The 18,412-nt window shown below is 42.3% G+C and overlaps 1 protein-coding gene across 3 annotated transcripts in view; it reads right to left on the reverse strand.

Moving 5' to 3' along the window:
• Positions 1-16,487, reverse strand: part of EPRS1 (glutamyl-prolyl-tRNA synthetase 1) — a 60,700-nt gene extending 44,213 nt beyond the window's left edge. For 2 of the 3 annotated variants that reach the window (XM_040985697.1, XM_040985698.1), the window contains exons 1-6: positions 16,343-16,480; positions 13,360-13,444; positions 7,705-7,804; positions 6,383-6,539; positions 4,350-4,489; positions 3,318-3,412 (exon numbers count right to left, since the gene is read on the reverse strand). In XM_040985697.1, coding sequence (XP_040841631.1) covers positions 3,318-3,412; positions 4,350-4,489; positions 6,383-6,539; positions 7,705-7,804; positions 13,360-13,444; positions 16,343-16,388 — 623 coding nt within the window. In that variant the 5' untranslated portion in view covers positions 16,389-16,480. Of the gene's footprint in view, positions 1-3,317; positions 3,413-4,346; positions 4,490-6,382; positions 6,540-7,704; positions 7,805-13,359; positions 13,445-16,342 lie in introns of all 3 variants that reach the window. The other variant, XM_040985696.1, reaches the window with a different exon arrangement.
• Positions 16,488-18,412: the final 1,925 nt, after the last annotated feature.

An 18,412-nucleotide genomic window follows, 5' to 3' on the forward strand; every position in this document is an offset into this window, starting at 1 on the left:
ATCCTATAATGGTGTCCTGGCTGTTCCACTTTCGAATCAGCTACCTGCTTGTGGTCTGGGAAAGCAGTAGAGAATGATCCAAAACCTTGGGACCCAGAAGAATCTTCTGGTCCTTGGGTTTGGATCAGTTTAGCTCCAGCAGTTATGGTCACTTGGGGAGTGAACCAATGGTTGAACAATATCTCTAACTCTTCTCTCTGTAAATCTGCCTTTCCGATAAAAATAAATAAATCTTTTAAAAAAAAAATCTTAAAGCATACCCAGATATTGCCAGTTACTATTGTAAAGCTGGTTTAATAAGGTTAAATTCCCAGGACCAAGAATTCTTCAGAGATAGGTAAAACAGCTAGCACCACTGCTTACATAACTGAACTTAATAGAACTCATTTTGACAAAGTTCATTTTCTTGTATGAAAGAGAGAGAGAGAGAGAGAGAGAGAGAGAGAGAGAGAGAGAGAGGCAGACAGCAGACATGTGCCTCTCAAGTCCTGGCTATTCTACTTATAATCCAGTTTCCTACTAATATGCCTAGGAGAACACAGATGATGGCTCAAGTACTCAGGCGCTTGCCATGCAGGTGGGAGGCCACGACAGCATTGCTACCTCCTGCCTGGGCCAACCCTGCCTGGTGCTGTTGCTCACTCCATTAGTGGGCTGAATCAGCCAGCGGAAGGAAGATCTCACTCTGTCATATTAATTAAATCTTGGGGCAGGGGGGAAAGGCTGAGGGTGGCATTGTGGCCCTTCAGATTGGGCAACTACTTGAGGTACTAACATAACAGTGCCAGCTCCAGTCCCAACTGCACTGCTTCCAATTCAGCTCCCTGCCAGTGCACCTGGGAAAGCAGCAAAAGACAGCCCAAGTGCTCAGGCCCCTGCTGGCCACATGGGAGATGAAGATGAAGTTCTGGGCTCCCGGCTTCAGCCTGGCCTAGTCCCAGACACCATCTCCATTTGAGAAATGAATTACTGGATAGAAAATCAGTCTTTCTCTTTCTCTCTAGTGCTGTAACTTTGCTTTCTCAGTAAATAATTAGAAAAAAAAAATGTCACCTATCATTTATAAATTAGCCTGATTGGTGTATATATAAGAAGGGCGATAAAATAAAAATACTGTCTTATCCTTATAGATTTTATTTCTGAAATAGTACTTGCAATCCTGATAATTGCAAATCCCAAGAAAGCTATCAGAAATATAAAATACTGATAGGATAAAATAAACAACTTAAATGACAACTTCTATCAGAACAGCTAAACAGAGACCAAAATCACAAACATTAAGAAAAATTAAATGTCTATGTTCCAAATCCCAAAACTGAATTAAGCCTGGAATATTGATTCTGAAATTGATACAAGTGAGAACAGATAAGCATACTTTACATATACTATGCAAACACACACTATTACTACATAATAATATAAAAGCAAGTTCAAGAAGTAGCAGCAACTAAAAATGTAAAAAGATGCAGAAAGAACAAATGTCCAAATGTTGTAACCATAAACAGCCATAGCTAAAAATTAATAAACTAGTTTTTTCTCAAACAATTAAGGTTACTGATCAGCCGTATATCCATGACATCTGACACCAAGGAAAGAATACTGGGCAGTAGGGATCCAAGCTGTAGAAAATTAAGCTGTGTAAAATATTACTTAGAACTGACTGCACTAGAAACTACTCATCAGTTAATGATCTGTGAATGTTCCAGTCATTTCTCGCTCATCTGCCTATCCTTCACTTCGCCACCTCAATCAGCAAATTTCTGGAAAAACACGAAATCCTGACTGTTTCTAAAACAGTTGTGAAGAACTATAAAAATACATAGCTAAAAGAAAATTATTTTATTGATCTACTGTTATTATCTACAGAAGGATAAGAACCGGCCTGTGATATATGAAATAAAAATTTAAACGGTAATAGAGAAAAATAATGTCATCTATAAAATACAACACAATACTTTCTTCTCCCTAGTAAAGAAAGAACTAAATAGGAATGAAGATTCTAGACTCCCCTTTATGTGAAAAAATGTTATTGCTACTTTAACTTCTGCTAACTGAAAGGAATGCTTATGCTACAAGTACACATCACATTCAAGGAAAGTCCAAAAATCAATGAGGAAACTTAACCCTTTGTACTCACGGATATTTGTCCATCCTTAAAATTTTTGTAGTGAGCATTAGCTTAGCCATTTACATGTCTGTATCTCCTACCAAGTGCAGCAGCTTAGGGGTTAAAGTCCTCACTTTGATGTGTCAGGACCCCATATGGGCGCCAGTTCTAATACCAGCAGCTCCACTTTCCATCCAGCTCCCTGCTTGTGGCCTGGGAAAGCAGTCAAGGACGGCCCAAGGCCTTGGGACCCTGCACCTGCGTGGCAGACTGGGAAGAGGCTCCTGGCTCCTGGCTTCAGATTAGCACAGCTCTGGCCATTTTGGCCACTTGGGGAGTGAACCAACTGACAGATCTTCCTCTCTGTCTCTCCTTCTCTCTGTATATCTGCCTTTCCAATAGAAATAATAAATCTTAAAAAAAGCAAAAAAAAAAAAAAATGATGTCTGTATCCCATGTCAGAGCAGCTCCGTCTTCCTGCCAAAGTAGACCCGGAAGGCAACAATGATGGTTCAAGTAATGGGTTCTTGATAGTCTGGCAGGAGAGCACAACTGATCCTGCCACTGCCATTGTGACCATTTAGGAAAGTGAGCCATAGAATGTGAGCTCTAAGACTCTCAAGGAGGACCCGGCAGCGTGGCCTACCAGCTAAAGTCCTCATCTTGCACTCACCCAGGATCCCATATGGGCGCCGGTTCTAATCCCGGCAACTCCACTTCCCATCCAGCTCCCTGCCTGTGGCCTGGGAAAGCAATCGAGGATGGCCCAAAACCTTTGGACCCTGCACCCGTGTGGGAGACCTGGAGGAAGTTCCTGGCTCCTGGCTTCGGATCACTGTACCGGCTGCTGCGCTCACTTGGGGAGTGAATCATCGGATGGAAGATCTTCCTCTCTGTCTCTCCTCCTCTGTATATCTGACTTTGTAATATAAATAAATAAGTCTTAAAAAAAAAGACTCTCAAGGAAAGAATTTTCTCAAAATCAGAATGTTGTCTCCTCTATTACATGAATCAATAAAAATATAAATAAGTTAACATGATCTATTAATAGCTAAGAAAATATTGATACTTAGTTTGTATTTTAACTTCCATGACTGAACTATTCCATATGTTCTGAATAATCAACCATTAATATTAAAATTACTTAACAGCTGGTTTAAAGTTTCCCATGAAATATATTTAATTATAAATGGGAGCTGTATCTTCTTACCCACTAGCCTCTGGAGGAAATCTGACAGTAACCTTTCCCATCTCTGCACCTGGAAGCTCAACAAATTTCCCAATGTCTTGCTTTTTCTCAGGTGCCTGGGAAACAGAACAACCACAATATCATCAAGTTATATGGTTAGATACTTAAGAATACAACCATTCAACAAATACTCAGTACCTACTATATGCTAAATATATTGGTTATGAGAAAAATCACAACTAGAGTATCATCCCTGTACTAGTAGACTTAAAACCCACTCTAGGATACAAATAAAGCCAAGTACCAGCAGTAGAGATGCTGCTACAGCACTCAGTTGAAGTTAATCAACAATATTTGAGATCACTAGGAAAAAAACAGGAGATAAGAACGAAACTGGTCCTTAAAAAAAATTAAGCTGAAATGTATCAGATAATTGAAAAGTGAGCATACAGGTTAAGGAGTAATAGGATAAGACAAAAAAGCAGGGAATATCAGTGCAATGTCCACAAAAAGCTACATAAGACGTGTGGACAAGAAAGTAGAAATATATTAGAGCCAAAAACTTGTTAAAAACTTTACTAACCCTGCCAAATGTGCAAAAGCCATTAGAGAAAGTCTGATAAGAGAAAGGGGAACTTTTCTACTGTATTCTGCTACCTCCCCGCCCTCACACTCAACAAGGAGACTCAGCTAATATCATTGAGTGGCCAAGAAGTCAAAAACCAGAGAAGTGATTCAGGGCGGAGTAGGCAGTGACATAGACTGAATAGGTATAAAGCAATGGCAGCCCATTGCATGGTACGTGGATTGTCTCAGGGATATGAATTGGAAGATGATCACCTTTTTGATATATAAAGACTACAACTTTCTGTTGGTTGAACAGCTAAAATCAAACCAGGACTTAAGAATTGCATATTTTTTCCAAGATGCTTTTAAGCTTCCTCAAGAAAATAAACTATCAATAGAAGTAATTTTCTCTTCAGATCTACAACCTCTACACAAACCCTCAAAAAATGTTTTTAAAGGAAGGTAAAAGAAAACAAGGCTTACCACTTTATTAGCCTTGTTTACGGAAACTCCCCACTTAGAGCCAACGGACTGGAAGGCTTCCTGGGCATCAAGAAAGCTGAACCAGCGTTTCACATGAACTGGAGTTTTGTTCTCTTTGAACTGTTCCTGCCATGCAGCACTGCCTGTTAATAAACATAATTTTTAAATTATTCAATAAATGTTGAAAAGTAGAGTCATAGATGATGTATGCAAACAGGATGGCTTAAAGTTGTGCTTCTCTCACAAATTTCAACAATCTGAGTACAAACTGAAATGTGTCTGAATATTTTATATACTTCACAGAACTCACCAAGGTTAACTATTAAAAATTTGTCTTTGTTCAATATATGGAAGTTCTGTAATACTCCATTGTGCTCATTCTCCCCTCCATTCCATTTCCGTTTTAACAATGCTACATTTCATAATTAAGGAAAAGCCGTAAGTAGGTCAACTGGAAAACTCAAGATGAAAGCAGCTCACGCCGTAAGAGGGAATGCTCAAAAATAGATTCTAAAGAAAAGTGTATTTAACTCCTTACCACGACAAACTATAATCTTAGGATAATTATGAGCATGTTGTTTCTTTTCTGAACATTAAGTGAAAAATCAAAATAGAGGGGCTGGCGAACAGCTCATCTGGTTAATCCTCCACACGCAAGCGCCAGCATCCCATATGGGCACCAGTACATTGGCTGTCCTACTACTCATCCAGTTCACTACACGTGACCTGGAAAAGCAGTAGAAGACAGACCAAAGCCTTGGGACCTTGCACCCATGTGGGGGACCCTGCACCCATGTGGGAACGCAGAAGAAGCTCCTAGCTCCTGGCTTTGGATGAGCTCAGTTCTGGCTGTTACAGCCAATTTGGGGAGTGAACCAACTGGTAGAGATCTTTCTGTCTCTCCATCTCTCCATACATTTGATCCACCTTTCCGATAAAAAATAAATAAATCTTTAAAAGCATAATAAAACTCAAGTTTCCCTTGTACCTCTCATCAATCTCATTTTCCTTCCTCTGTGTTATGTAATTTTTAAAAAATATAAGGGCATTATTTAGCTGCATTTCAACTATTTTCATAACTGGCCTATGATTATATAAGGAGTGTTTCAGTAAGTTTGTAGAAAATTTGACTTAAAGGATCCAGTGCAGTGGCCCAGTTGTTAAATCCTTGCCTTGTAAGTGTCAGGATCCCATAGAGGTACTGGTTTGTATTCCAGCTGTTCCTTTTCCCATCCAGCTCCCTGCTTGTGGCCTGGGAAAGCAGTAGAGGATAGCACAAAGCCTTGGGACCCTATGCTTGCATGGGAGACCCAGAAGAGGCTCTCAGTTCCAATCGGCTCAGCTCTAGCCATTGCGGCCACTTAGGGAGTGCATCAGCAGACAGATTTTCTGTCTCTCCTTCTCTCTCTAAATATGCCTTTCCAATTAATAAGTAAATCTAAAAAACAATTTTTGAATTAAAGGATATTGTGAACTCTCCACGAACTTACTGAAGCCCCTTAAAGATTAATAATACTATTCTAACTATATTAACACATCTTGAGCTTTTAATGAATCAGATGTTGACTTGATCAGAAATGCCTACCTGTGTGACTGCAAATATGTCAACTATCTAGTGTAACTGCTGATAATCCCCAATGTCTCCCATGCACACACTGTGGAAAATGAGGCAATCGCTGGTTTGTCTGGGATCACTTAAAACTACACAATAATAACCATATTTTTTCAGATTCCAATTTCCTTATGACCTTACTTTTTATACAATCTCATGTAACACAACTCTGTTATTCATCTACATATACTCTGGAGCATGTCAGTAACTAAGCTGTCTTTCTTTTACTAGCTCCAAAAGCAAGAATATAGATAAGGAAAAAAATCCCCGTGACCAGATAGGAACACAACAGCAAGGCCATTAGTCCTCTGTAAGAAAATTTCAGGTGCCTAAATAGACACACATGTAGATTCACACACAGAAACATAAAAATGCACATTTCATCCCATAAGATGTAAGAACAGAACAGCTGAGAATTACTGACCTTTCAGGGTGGCCCACACACATAAATCTGCTAAGCTCAATGAGTTTCCAACTAAGTATGTTCTCAGAGACAGGCAATGATTGAGCTCATTGACAGCGGAAGTAAACTTATCACAAGAAGACAACTTTGTGGCACTGAATTCCAACCAATGATCAACCTGCAAATAAAATACAAACAAGAAATGCACCTCGGGGTATTGACTTACAAAGACCATGACAAAAAAAAAAACCAGGCAACTAGAGCAACAATATACTCTGATTTCTCAGCTAAAATCCTGCTTTTCTTATCTCAGATTACAGAATTTTTCATTATGCAGGGTCAACTCTATTTTCCCAGGATCTAGAACCCAGCATTTAAATAAATGCCACAATGTGTTATTTTTCTGTGCTTTTTCTTTTATATGCAGGGGAATAGAGAGACACTCCAGGAAAGTGCAAGAAAAACATTAAGAGAAACTAGTCTTACAGAAGCAAAATGTAAAGCAGTAGTTATAAAGGCCAGAGAAGGGTCTGGGGGAGGAAGGATGGAGAGAGGTTAATTGAAACAAGTGGACAGGAGCAGTAACTGCCACACAGCAGGGTAGTTATAGCCAACAATTAATTAATTTAAAATGGCTAGAGAAGATTTTAAATGTTACCCAAAAACAGTATGGTAAATGTCTGAGGTAACTAATATGCCAATTAACCCAAGCCTGATCATTACACAATGATTACCTGATTCTTTTTTTCACTGTAATATATGCACTGAAATGTCACAATATAACCAAAAAATGTACAGTTATTATGTATTAGATACAAATTAAAATTAAAATTTTTAATTAAAAAATTTAAAAGTATATTTTAAAAAAATAATATCAACTTGAGAACTGGTAGCAGGAATGAGTAACCAAGGGAGAGTGCCTGAGCAAACAGATCATCTACCTTAGCAATTGAGTGCTGCAATGAGCAAGGCATTTTCTTAGAAAAGGAATCAACCTATGATATCACCCTCGGTCTATCACCTAATCAGGAGAGCACACAGGATAAGACGATCTATACGGTACTGTCTGGTTATGAGATTCTAGGATCTGGGAAGACAAAGACAGCACTAACTGCCTCAACAATACTGTGGGATTAACATTCAATTAGGAGCAACAGAGAAAAAATGTTTTCTGAAAATAAAAGCAAGATGAACATTCCCTAACTGGAGCTATAATCAATACTCCGTTAACAATCTTAAACAGAATAACACCATATAAACTAACAACACAAGGTGGTCTCTCACAAAAACAGAAGCATAAATTAAAACAAAGGAAAGCACCCAAGGACAAGTCCTTGGCTTACCTCAGTATGCTCCAGCAGGTTAGAGCCATAAAGCCCAACTCTATTTGCAACTCTAGCCATGTAGCGAAGTATGGAATTTACATCTGTGAATACAACATTTCTAGAACATAAAAATGAAACATTACTAGTGCACTAGCAAATCAGGAAGAGTCACAAAGCTGACAAAGAGATTTCAAGATGGAAATATTACATTCACTGTGTTCTTTCCAATACAATACAAATAACTTATCTGCTATCTTATTCTTTACTCGCTCAAATTCCAATCTGTTCTGAAACATTTAGCTAAATCCACCAATTCCTTTCACTTGATCTTAGCAAAAAGCTGAGAAGCAATCACCAAATTCATTTCAACGCAGACTTTTTACATCAAACTTTCTTATCCTTCCATGTATTAGTTTTGCTCTGTCGGTTCAGACAGAAAAAACATGACTGGGATACTGAATAAAAGTGATTTGAAGTACACACATGCACAGAAACCAAGACTAAACTATTGGAAATAGGAGACTTTCATAAACTTCCAGTAAAAAAAGCAGGAGCAGGGCCCGGCACGGTGACCTAGTGGCTAAAGCCCTCACCCTGCACATGCCAGGAACCCATATGGGCACTGGTTCTAATCCCGGTGGCCCAGCTTCCCATCTAGCTCCCTGCTTGTGGCCTGGGAAAGCAGTTGAGGATGGCTCAAAGCCTTGGGACCCTGCACCCAAGTAGGAAGACTGAAGAGACTCCTGGCACTTGGTTTCAGATCAGCACAGTTCCGGCCACTGCAGCAGCTTGGGGAGTGAATCATCAGATGGAAGATCTTCCTCTCTGTCTGTTCCTCTCTGTATATCTGACTTATCAATAAAAATAAAATAAATCTTAAAAAAAAAAAAGAAAGAAAGAAAAGAAAAAGCAGGAGCAAATCTTGTGGTACAGTGATTAGGTGGCCACCTTGGATGCCTGCATCTGTATCAGAGTGCCTGCTTAAGTCCTGGCTGTGCCCCACTTCCAACCCAGTTCATTGTGAATGTGCTTGGGAAGAAGCAGATGAACGCTTGAGTACATCACTACCTGCCTCCCACATGGGAGACCTTGATTCAGTTTCTGGCTCCTAGCTTTGGCCTGACACAGCCCTGGCTTTTATGACCATTTAGGGAGTGGACCAACGGATGGGTGTGATATGCTCATTCTGATTCTATTCGTTGTGTCACTCTTTTAATAAATAAATCTAAAAACAACAACAAAAGAACCTGGAAGCAGATCCAACTCCTCCATCAAAGCCCTGTCAACAGTGGACATGGTAGTTAAGGTTCGGTCTAGTATCTAAGATGCCAGGTAGGATACCTGCTGTCACAAATCACAATACTTGGGTTCCATATCAGGTTGTGGCTCTAACTCCAGTCTTGCTAATGTAAACCCTGGGAGGTAACATGACAGCCCAGGCACCTGGGTTCTTGCTACCAACTTGGGAGACAGAGATGGAGTTTCTGGCTCCTGCCCCAGCCACAGATATTGTGGCAACTTGGGGAGTGAAAGGACAGATGGAACAGCTCTCTATATATCGAGAGGAAACACCATTACACCATTACACTATTACTCTGCTTAACAGAGCTAATCCTACAGATTTCTTCTCTAAAACAGAAGAGCTCTGATTGGGGAAATCCAGTAGAGTCGAGGTGCCACCAGACTGAAAACAGAGATGATAAACAAACTGTTCAGTCAGCTCGTGTTAGAGTGAAGCTCAGGGCTGACGAGATTAACCCGAGTTCAGAATGCCTAGCAGCTTTAAGCTCCCACTCTAAAGCCAAGCAAACTATCATGCATTACCAGATATGTGAAGAAAGTCAGCGATTAAAATAAATACACATTGGATAAATCTAGGAAAATAGTTAAGAATATAAATTTCTTCCTAACAATGAAATAAAATAAAGCAACAACAAAACAATAGGATATTTAGAATAAGTATTTAGAAAGGGCTATTCAGAAAGTAAAATGCAGAGTTTGTATATATAAAAACATAACAGGCCCCAGTGGCGTGGCTTAGCAGCTAAAGTCCTCTCCTTGAACACACCAAAATTCCATGTGGACGCTGGTTCTAATCCCGGCAGCTCCTCTTCCCATCCAGCACCCTGCTTGCGGCCTGGGAAAGCAGTTGAGGACGGCCCAAGGCTTTGGGTTCCTGCGCCCGTGTGGGATACACAGAAGAAGTTCCTGGATCCTGGCTTCGGATCGGCATAGCATCGTTGTTGTGCTCCCTTGGGGAGTGAATCATCGCACGGAAGATCTTCCTCTCTGTCTCTCTTCCTCTCTGTATATCTGACTTTCCAATAAATAAATAAATCTTAAAAAAAAAAAACACACAACAGCAAGGGTGAGCTTCTGACACAGCCGCGGAGACGCTGCCTGCGACCTCACAGCCCATATCAGCGTCCTTGGGTCAGGTTCCACATTCCCTCCCAATTCCAGCTTTCTGACAATGCACAGCCTGGAAGCAGTGACCTGGGGTCCTGACATACCTACTCAAAACCCACATGGGGTTCCCTGCTTTCAGGTTCAGCCTGGACTGGTCCTGGCTGTCGCAGGAATTTGGGAATGAACCAGTGGATAAAAGCTATCTCTTTCATTTTTCTGTCTCTGTGCCTCTCCTATCCAAACAAATATGTAACTAAAAATCTAGAAAAAAGTACTGTGAAATAATGATAAAGTTGAGAAACTCTCCAAAAATTGAAGACAAAAATAGATGGGAAATAGAGGTAACAATTTAAGAAAAACAAAAAGATTAATTTCAACATCTACAAAAAAGAACCAAAAGATGGGTGAAAATATTTCCATTTAAGGAAAAAAATTGAATTTCCACCATAAGAATGTACAAGTTTCTACAGTGAAAGGAATAATAAAAATACCTAAAACAGAAAATAGACCCAAGGCAAATCATATTATTGAGAAAATTTCAAAATATTAAATCCTAATCTTCCTAGCCATACTGAGATGATCAGGAAATAAGAGAATGTGGGGACCCGGAGCGACAGCGTAATGGTTAAGGTCCTCGCCTTGAACGCACCGGGATCCCACATGGGCACCAGTTCTAATCCCGGCAGCTCCTCTTGCCATCCGGCTCCGTGCTTGTGGCCTGGGAAAGCAGCTGAGGACTGCCCAAAGCCTTGGGACCCTGCACCCATGTGGGAGACACAGAAAGAAGTTCCTGGCTCCTGGCTTCAGATCTACGCAGCACCAGCCGTTGCAGCGATCTGAGGGAAGCTCTTCCTCTCTGTCTCTCCTCCTCTCTGTACAACTGCCTTTCCAATAAATAAATAAATAAATAAATCTTTTTAAAAATTAGTACTGTAAATCATTTTTCTACAGGAGGACAAAAAGTTCTACATGAAAAGCAATTAGCAGTACGTGGCTCACAGTGAATAAAACTTACATGATTAGTATATCAAAAATCAGTGGTGATCACACCAAAATTATAAAAAGGATGGTGATGGCTGACTGGTAGGTTATGAAGGGACAGAGGGTTTTTATTGTGGTTGTTTTTCAATTTGAGAGAGAAAGAATGAGAGGCAAGAAAGAAAACTCATCTACCAGGCAATCCACAATGCCTGGAAGAAAGCTGAGAAACAGGGGCCTCCCCACCTTCGCTGCACTGCTGCTTGACAGGCTCCATGTTAGCAGACAGCTGCAGCCACGAGTCAGAGCTAGAAATAAACCCTCGTCCCTGACAGGAGACTCTGGCACCATCAGCAGATTTCAGCCACCAGGCCTAAACACCTGCCTTGACTTCTGCTCAGGTCTGGGTTTTTGTTTTTATCATCTACTTGACAGGTAGAACAACAGAGAGAGGAAGTCTTCCACTTATGGCACATTGCCCAAACGTCCACAACAACTGGGACCGGGCTGGGCCAAAGCCAGGAGCTGGAACACTGTAAGTCTCCCCATGGGTGACAGACTCCAGTGCCTGAGCCAGCACATACCCCCTCCCACTATGCACCAATCGGGAGCTCGAGCGTAAGCAGAGAAGCTAGGACCTGAGCTGGCTCTCCGATTTGGAATGCAGGCTTCCCAACTGCTCTACCTACTGTGACATAACACCTACCCCAAACTGTGTTTTATAAAAGAAACCTATAAAAATAAGTCCCTAAAAAGGGTATATGCATACATATCCTTAATTCTAAAACAACATTTCTCAGTGAAAAACATAACTTGGCTGGGCATCGTGGCGCAGCACATAACCATTGCTTAGGAAGCCTGCGTCCCAGTCCAAGCCCTGGATACTCTGCTGTGGATCCAGCTTCCTGTTAACTCACCCGAGAGGGCACAGACAACGGCTCAACGGCTCAGGACATCAAGACAAGGCTCCTGGCTCCTGGGTTCAGCCTGGAGCAGCCCTAGCTCTTGTGAGCACTTGGGCAGATGAACCAGTACACAGAAGATCTCAGTCCCTCCCTGCTGTTCTATCTTTCAGCTAGAAGACAATAAGCATTTTTTCAAAAATTGTACATTTCTAACATATATTTCCATGAGGTTATTAATTATGCATGTTTATCTCCTTTTTTTTAAAAAAAAAAAAGATTTATTTATTTTTATTGGAAAGTCAGATATACAGAGAAGAGGAGAGAAATAGAAGATCTCCCAACAGTTGATTCACTGCCCATGTGGTCGCGGCAGCCAGCGCTGTGCTGAACAGAAGTCAGCAGCCAGGAGCCTCCTCAAGGTCTCCCACACAGGTACAGGGTTCCAAGGCTTTGGGCTGTCCTCAACTGCTTCCCCAGGCCACAGACAGGGAACTAGATGGGAAGTGGAGCTGCCGGGATTAGAACCAGTGCCCACCTGAGATCCTGGTGCATGCAAGGTGAGGACTTTAGCTGCTAAATTCCCGCGCTTGGGCCCATGTCCTTTTTTTTTCTTACTGTGCATGTATTTCTGAGGTAGAACACAGTGATTTCTCATCTTTTCATTCACTTCTGCAAGGTCTGCAATAGCCAAGGCTGGGTAGGAGCCAAAACGGGGAGGCAAGAACTCGATTCAGGCACACCGCGAGGGTGCCGGCAACCCCAGACGTCCTCACCACTGCTTCCAGGGTCTGCATGAGCAGCAAGGGGAGGCGGGAACCACAGTGAGGCAGCCAGCCCAGGCACTCCACCGAGGGAAGCCAAGTGTCTTAACCGCTGTACCAAATGCCCACCACCAAAATCCTGCTTTTTATATAAAAAAAAAAAAATCTACCATTAAAATTTCCTCAGAAGTGTTTTTCCCATATATAAGATTCTATGCTGTGGACTTAGCATATGTATTTCCTACTTTTGTTGATTCTAACAAGGTGGAGGAACCCACCATGGGGGGAAGGCACGGGGAAGGGTTGGGGGAATCCCAGAGCCTATGAAACTGTGTCACAAAACGAAATGTAATCAATAAAAAACAATAACTATGACAGTGACACTTTGAAGCCTTGTTTATTAATCTGTACATGTGCAGCTCCTTTTAAACGCATTAGGATGGGAATATTTGATGGGAAATATGGATCTCTGGGCTCCCATTCTTTCAGAATGATGAAGAAAATCATACTTCCTTCTAAGGACAATCTATCTAATTAGCGTGTAATACAGGCACACAACATTTAATGCGAGTATTTTTTAAATGAGGTCTGATACAACACAAAGCCGTAAAAGCACTTACTCAGAAACACGAAGAATATTCTCTTTCCCTTCTTCAACAGAAATACTGACGTCACCTTTCAAGTGTTCCACTGCCAGCAAAGCTCCTATAAATGACAGGATGAAAAGAATTATTTCTCTTTAGAAGCAATTTACTATTTACAACCTGAATCATAAAGCAATGAGGATGAATCAACAAAACTGTTATAAGTTCTACAAGGAGTAAACTTTTCCCCCAGGACCCTGCAAACATAAAATCTGTTCTGTTTTAGACAAGTAACAAATTAAAACCCATTCATTAGAATAGTTCAAATGTTTTTGAATATGTTCAATTTCAGTTAATAAAACTAAAGCTTATCTTTTCCTCCCCTCCAGTTTATAAACTAGTATAGAGATTTTCATTAACATGCACAGTATTTAAGTGATATGACAGATACTATGATCGGTGTTTCACAGATTTCATTTTCTCATTTGTTTTCTGACTTGAAAGGCAGAGGGACAGAGACCTGCCATCTGCTGATTCACTTCCAGAACGCCTATTAACAGCTGAGGCAGGGCAAGGCCGAAGTCAGCAGCCAGTAACCCCATTTGAGTCTCTCGTGTGGGAAGCAGGAACCTAAGTACCTGGTTACAACTCAATAAAAACAACCTTAAGTAAAATTAGAGCTTTAACAACAAAGTTGAAACAATACAGACTAGAAACTATGGAGTATATTTTGGCATGAATTTTTTAATAAGAAAAAGAGAAAGCTCCTCTCACACTCACACCAAAAAAAGTCAATTAATGGATGTAGAAGGAACATCAGAATTAGAAGGCTACCATCTGGCAACTTTCCTAACATTCCTTTAAGCAGAAAACATTAACAGATGCTCAAACCAGTGGGTAAAGAGACAAGAAAGGACAGGAAAAGAAGTTTTACATGGTCCTGAAGTATCTCTTCATTAAAATGCCTAGGAACCGACAGGAAAATCTACAGGAGGAAAGCTGGCAAACTCCTGGAACCAAGATTAGAATCATCGCTAATGAGAAAGTTAAAGTCATGTACTGACTGACAGGCTACAAAGAATAACGAATCACTTTTGTGAAAAGTAAGAAACCACTGAATTATCCCTGCCAAAGACACACAGCCTGAGTCTAGCCACGAGGAATCATCGGGACATTCTTCAAGTACGCAGCTTGCAGCTGGCAGGGGGCAGGAGGACTCAGAACTTCGGCCAAAAGATGAATTAACTATTCCAGAACTGCAGCAAAGCATGCTTCTGAATTCCGGCTTTTGCATTTGGTGTGTACTGCTGGAACAATTGGCATTCGTTATGAACGGGGATGCGGACTACACTGAAGGAGTCGTTGTGAGTGTGGATGTTGATTCTGATGGCTGTCTGTGTGAGGTCATGTGAGCTTGCTGTCTGAGACACACACTGGAGCACCCCAAAGTGAGGAAGCATGCCGCCTGCACCGTGCTCCGGGACCATACAGCCGAGAAAAGATCTCAATTATAGTCTTGCTCTGATTTTTAAGTTCAAAATTATTAAAAAAAAAAAAAGTGACTATGAAATGGGGAAATTCCCGCAATGCAATTCATTTTCCTAAATATATAATCAAATTGTATTAAACATAAAATGCATCTGAATTAAACTACTAAGAAAAATTAAATCAAAAAAACGAAAGAGGAAGAAAAGCAACCAGAAAAGTAGCACATGTTTGTATGCTCTATGTGATCTGTGGTTCCAAATCACAAGACATTTCCTTAAGACTCTTCCAGAAGGCTGGCAGAATGAGGCTGCGCGCTGTAGTTCACTAAGGAAACGGGTCTATCACTTTCTGTGACATTAGAAAAACTGTAACTATGATGGAGTGAGGTAGCATGTGTCAGGAACTTTACCTATGGTCTTCTTTCCTGATAACCAAGCCTCAAGGAAAAGCATTCGATCCCCTGTCCTGCCCAGGGCAGCTGGAGAAGGAGCTACATGAGGAAGCAGCCAAGGTTCCACAACCAATTCCTGGCACCCAGGACAGAACCCCAGTTTCCAGGAACCAAACGCCTAAGGGAAGGCACCTTGCAGGTGCCTTTCCAGCTCCAAAATCAAACCCATTGCCTTCAAGGTCCATGGATGTGTTGTGTGTTCAGCACACAATTACTGGACCCAAATGCTAAAGCATCATGTTAAATATTTAAAACAGCCAATAAACTTGTCTGGGTTCCAACACACAGAACACCATCCGTTGAGAAGATAAAGAGTATCATTTCATCAGCCCTGCACTTTTTTGTATCTACAAAGCTGGGGCTTCTAGAACATTATTGCATTCTACATTTAACATGAGATCAGCAAACTACTTAAACGCTTCTGTGTAAATTTGCACAAATCATGGGGGAAAAAAAAGGAATTGTAAGCCATCACCCCGCTACAACTTCAGACACGATGAAAAAGCAATTTCAAAGAGAAGCTAAGCCCAATCAGGGAGATCAGCCTGACATTTACTACTTGCTGGGTGTGTAGTAAGACAACTCCATCTGCAGTGTGCCGCAATTACCACGCCGCCTCTATAATTAAGAACACAACCTCAGCTGAATTCCGGAGTGCGACCCTCCGCTCTGCGCCGATGCCTCTGGGGCCGGTAAAATAAATGTTAAGACTGAGTCAAGTGGACGGATGCTCTTTTCCGAGAGGACAGGAGAGAGTCTAACAAAGCGGTGATCTTTCGGTTTTAGCACGTTATTTTGACGAGCAACTCTTGAGTCTCCGCAGTCAACCATCTTTCAAACAGTAGAGGGCTCGCACGGAGCCCCGGGTCCTCCCCGCGCCGGCAGAAAACGCCTGCAGAGCGGGCACAGAAGAGGCTCCCGGGCGCGAGGCCCACCCCGCAAGCCGGCCGAGAGAGGGGACAGGCCCAACCGTCCCACACCACGGCGGCAACTGCGCCCGGCCGGGGAGCGGCCACCTTCCCTGCTCCGCGCCCCGCCGGCTGATGCAATCAACACAGACAGGCGGCCGCGGCCCCTTACCCAAGGGAGGGTCCCCGGAATTCACGGTTAGACAGAGCGCTGCCATCTCCGCCGGTGAGCTGGTCTCCCTGGTCAGTGCGCCCGCCCGTTCGAGTCCACCCCAACCTGGCCGAAAGCCGGGATGCAACGTGTGCGTGCGCCCCAGGCCGCCGAGGCTGCGCCCCGCCCCGCCGCGCCGGCCCCGCGCACGCTGCGTACGTCACCACGGCGCGCCGGTTGCGCTCGCCTGGCGCGGCTAGGTTCGCCTGGGTTTACGTGGCGGTCCGACCCGCCCTAAAAAACTACGCTCGGGGAGGCGGCTTCGCTACACTCCACAGAACCAAGTCAGGAGGTTTTTCAGATGCGCAGAGTCACGGACGTTGTCCTTACTCGCCCGATTCCCCCAGAATCGCAGCGATGGGTTCCGCAACCTCACTTCCTCCAGTTAGTTATTTTGTGCACAACAAACAATCGCTCTCTTCCGCACCCTCTGCCAGCTCTTAAGATTCATGCTTGTTGAAGTCCTTCCCTTACACTTAAGATTCCTCACAATGCGGAACACATGCTGGAATTAATTCTTGCTCTGTCAGAATCCTGTCACTCAACGTGGGAGACCCAAATGTAGCTTCTTTCTTTGGCGTGGCGCATCCCTAGCTATTATGGATATGTTTGGAGTCAACCCGCAAAGGGCAAAACTTTGCTGTCTCTGAAAACCATGCAGCATTTTTTCTCCCTCGTGGTGTGTTGCCCCTCTCCTTAACAAAGAGATCAAGAGGTTCCTACCCTCTCCGACCCACAAGTCCTACTCTTTCCTGAACTGGTTAGTATGAAAATTAGGAATAAAATCATTGGCAGCTCCGAGACAAGACATGAAAGGTGGCACATGTGTGTGTGGGAGACCCAGATAGAATTTCAGTCTCCTGGCTTTGGCCTGGCCCAGTCCTGACGATTGTGGCCAACTGGGGAGTGAGCCCAAATGTAAGATCTCTCTCTAACTATGCCTTTCAAATAAATAAACTTTTTAAAGATAAAAGATTCTACCCTTTTCAACTGAGAAAAAAAAAGTGCATGATCAGGAGGACATAATAACTTACGAATGAATGATGTGTTAAGGTAAGAAACCCAAAATTATGCTGAGAGTAGTACTGATGTCCTAATAGGTGAGTCTTGGTTGGTAAACGGTGAAATAAAAGTTACAGGCGGCTTCTGTTTTCCACTTTGCCCCTGCATTCATTCCCTAGAGACTGGCTCAAAATCAAAAGAGAACTGCCTACCCTAAAGTTTCACATGATCAAGCTGAAACTGACCTGTGATCTTACCACGCAGGAAACCAAGATGGCTTAGCAAAGCTTGACGACAGCCAACTTCCCATCTGGGCCAATACCAGTTGGTAAGATTGTAAAGTTCCTTTTACTTTAATCCTTACACAAATAAGGAAACTGAAATAACCTGTTGTGAACAATCAAGTATTTTCTTCTTTCTCTCTGTTCCCACCACAAGGAAAGTAAGTTTGGAATGAACCATCTGCTTTTATTTGACCTTTTTCTCTATTCTTCCAACCTCTCTGCTCTCCCCATTAGAACACTTACTTAAAAATGAATAAATCAGGGCCTATCGCGATAGCGTAATGGTTAAGGTCCTCGCCTTGAACGCACCGGGATCGCATATGGGAGCCGGTTCTAATCCCGGCAGTTCCACTTCCCATCCAGCTCCCTACATGTGGCCTGGGTTTTATATATAATTATATATACATATACTTAATTTGAAGAAAGCAGAATGTCAGCAAGGGATAAACAAGAGAGAGAGAGATTTCATGTATTGCTTCACTCACAGAATGCCCACAATATCTAGGACTGGATCAGTCCAAAACCAAATGCTGACAGCTTCTTCTTGGTCTCCCACATGGTGGCAAGGAGTCAACTACTTAGGCCACCATCTACTGCTAGACCGGAAGCAGATAAGCTGACTCAAACAGGTACCTCAGTATGGGATACTGGTGTCCAAAGAAGCAGCTTAAACTTCACTGAACAATGCCAGTCCCAGTATGCATACTCTAGTCTATGAAATGAACTGCTGCCTGATTCAGGAATA

This window comes from Ochotona curzoniae, unplaced genomic scaffold (assembly GCF_017591425.1).
Source record: "Ochotona curzoniae isolate NIBS_2020 unplaced genomic scaffold, NIBS_Ocur_1.0 contig_430, whole genome shotgun sequence".
NCBI classification, from domain to species: Eukaryota; Metazoa; Chordata; class Mammalia; order Lagomorpha; family Ochotonidae; genus Ochotona; species Ochotona curzoniae.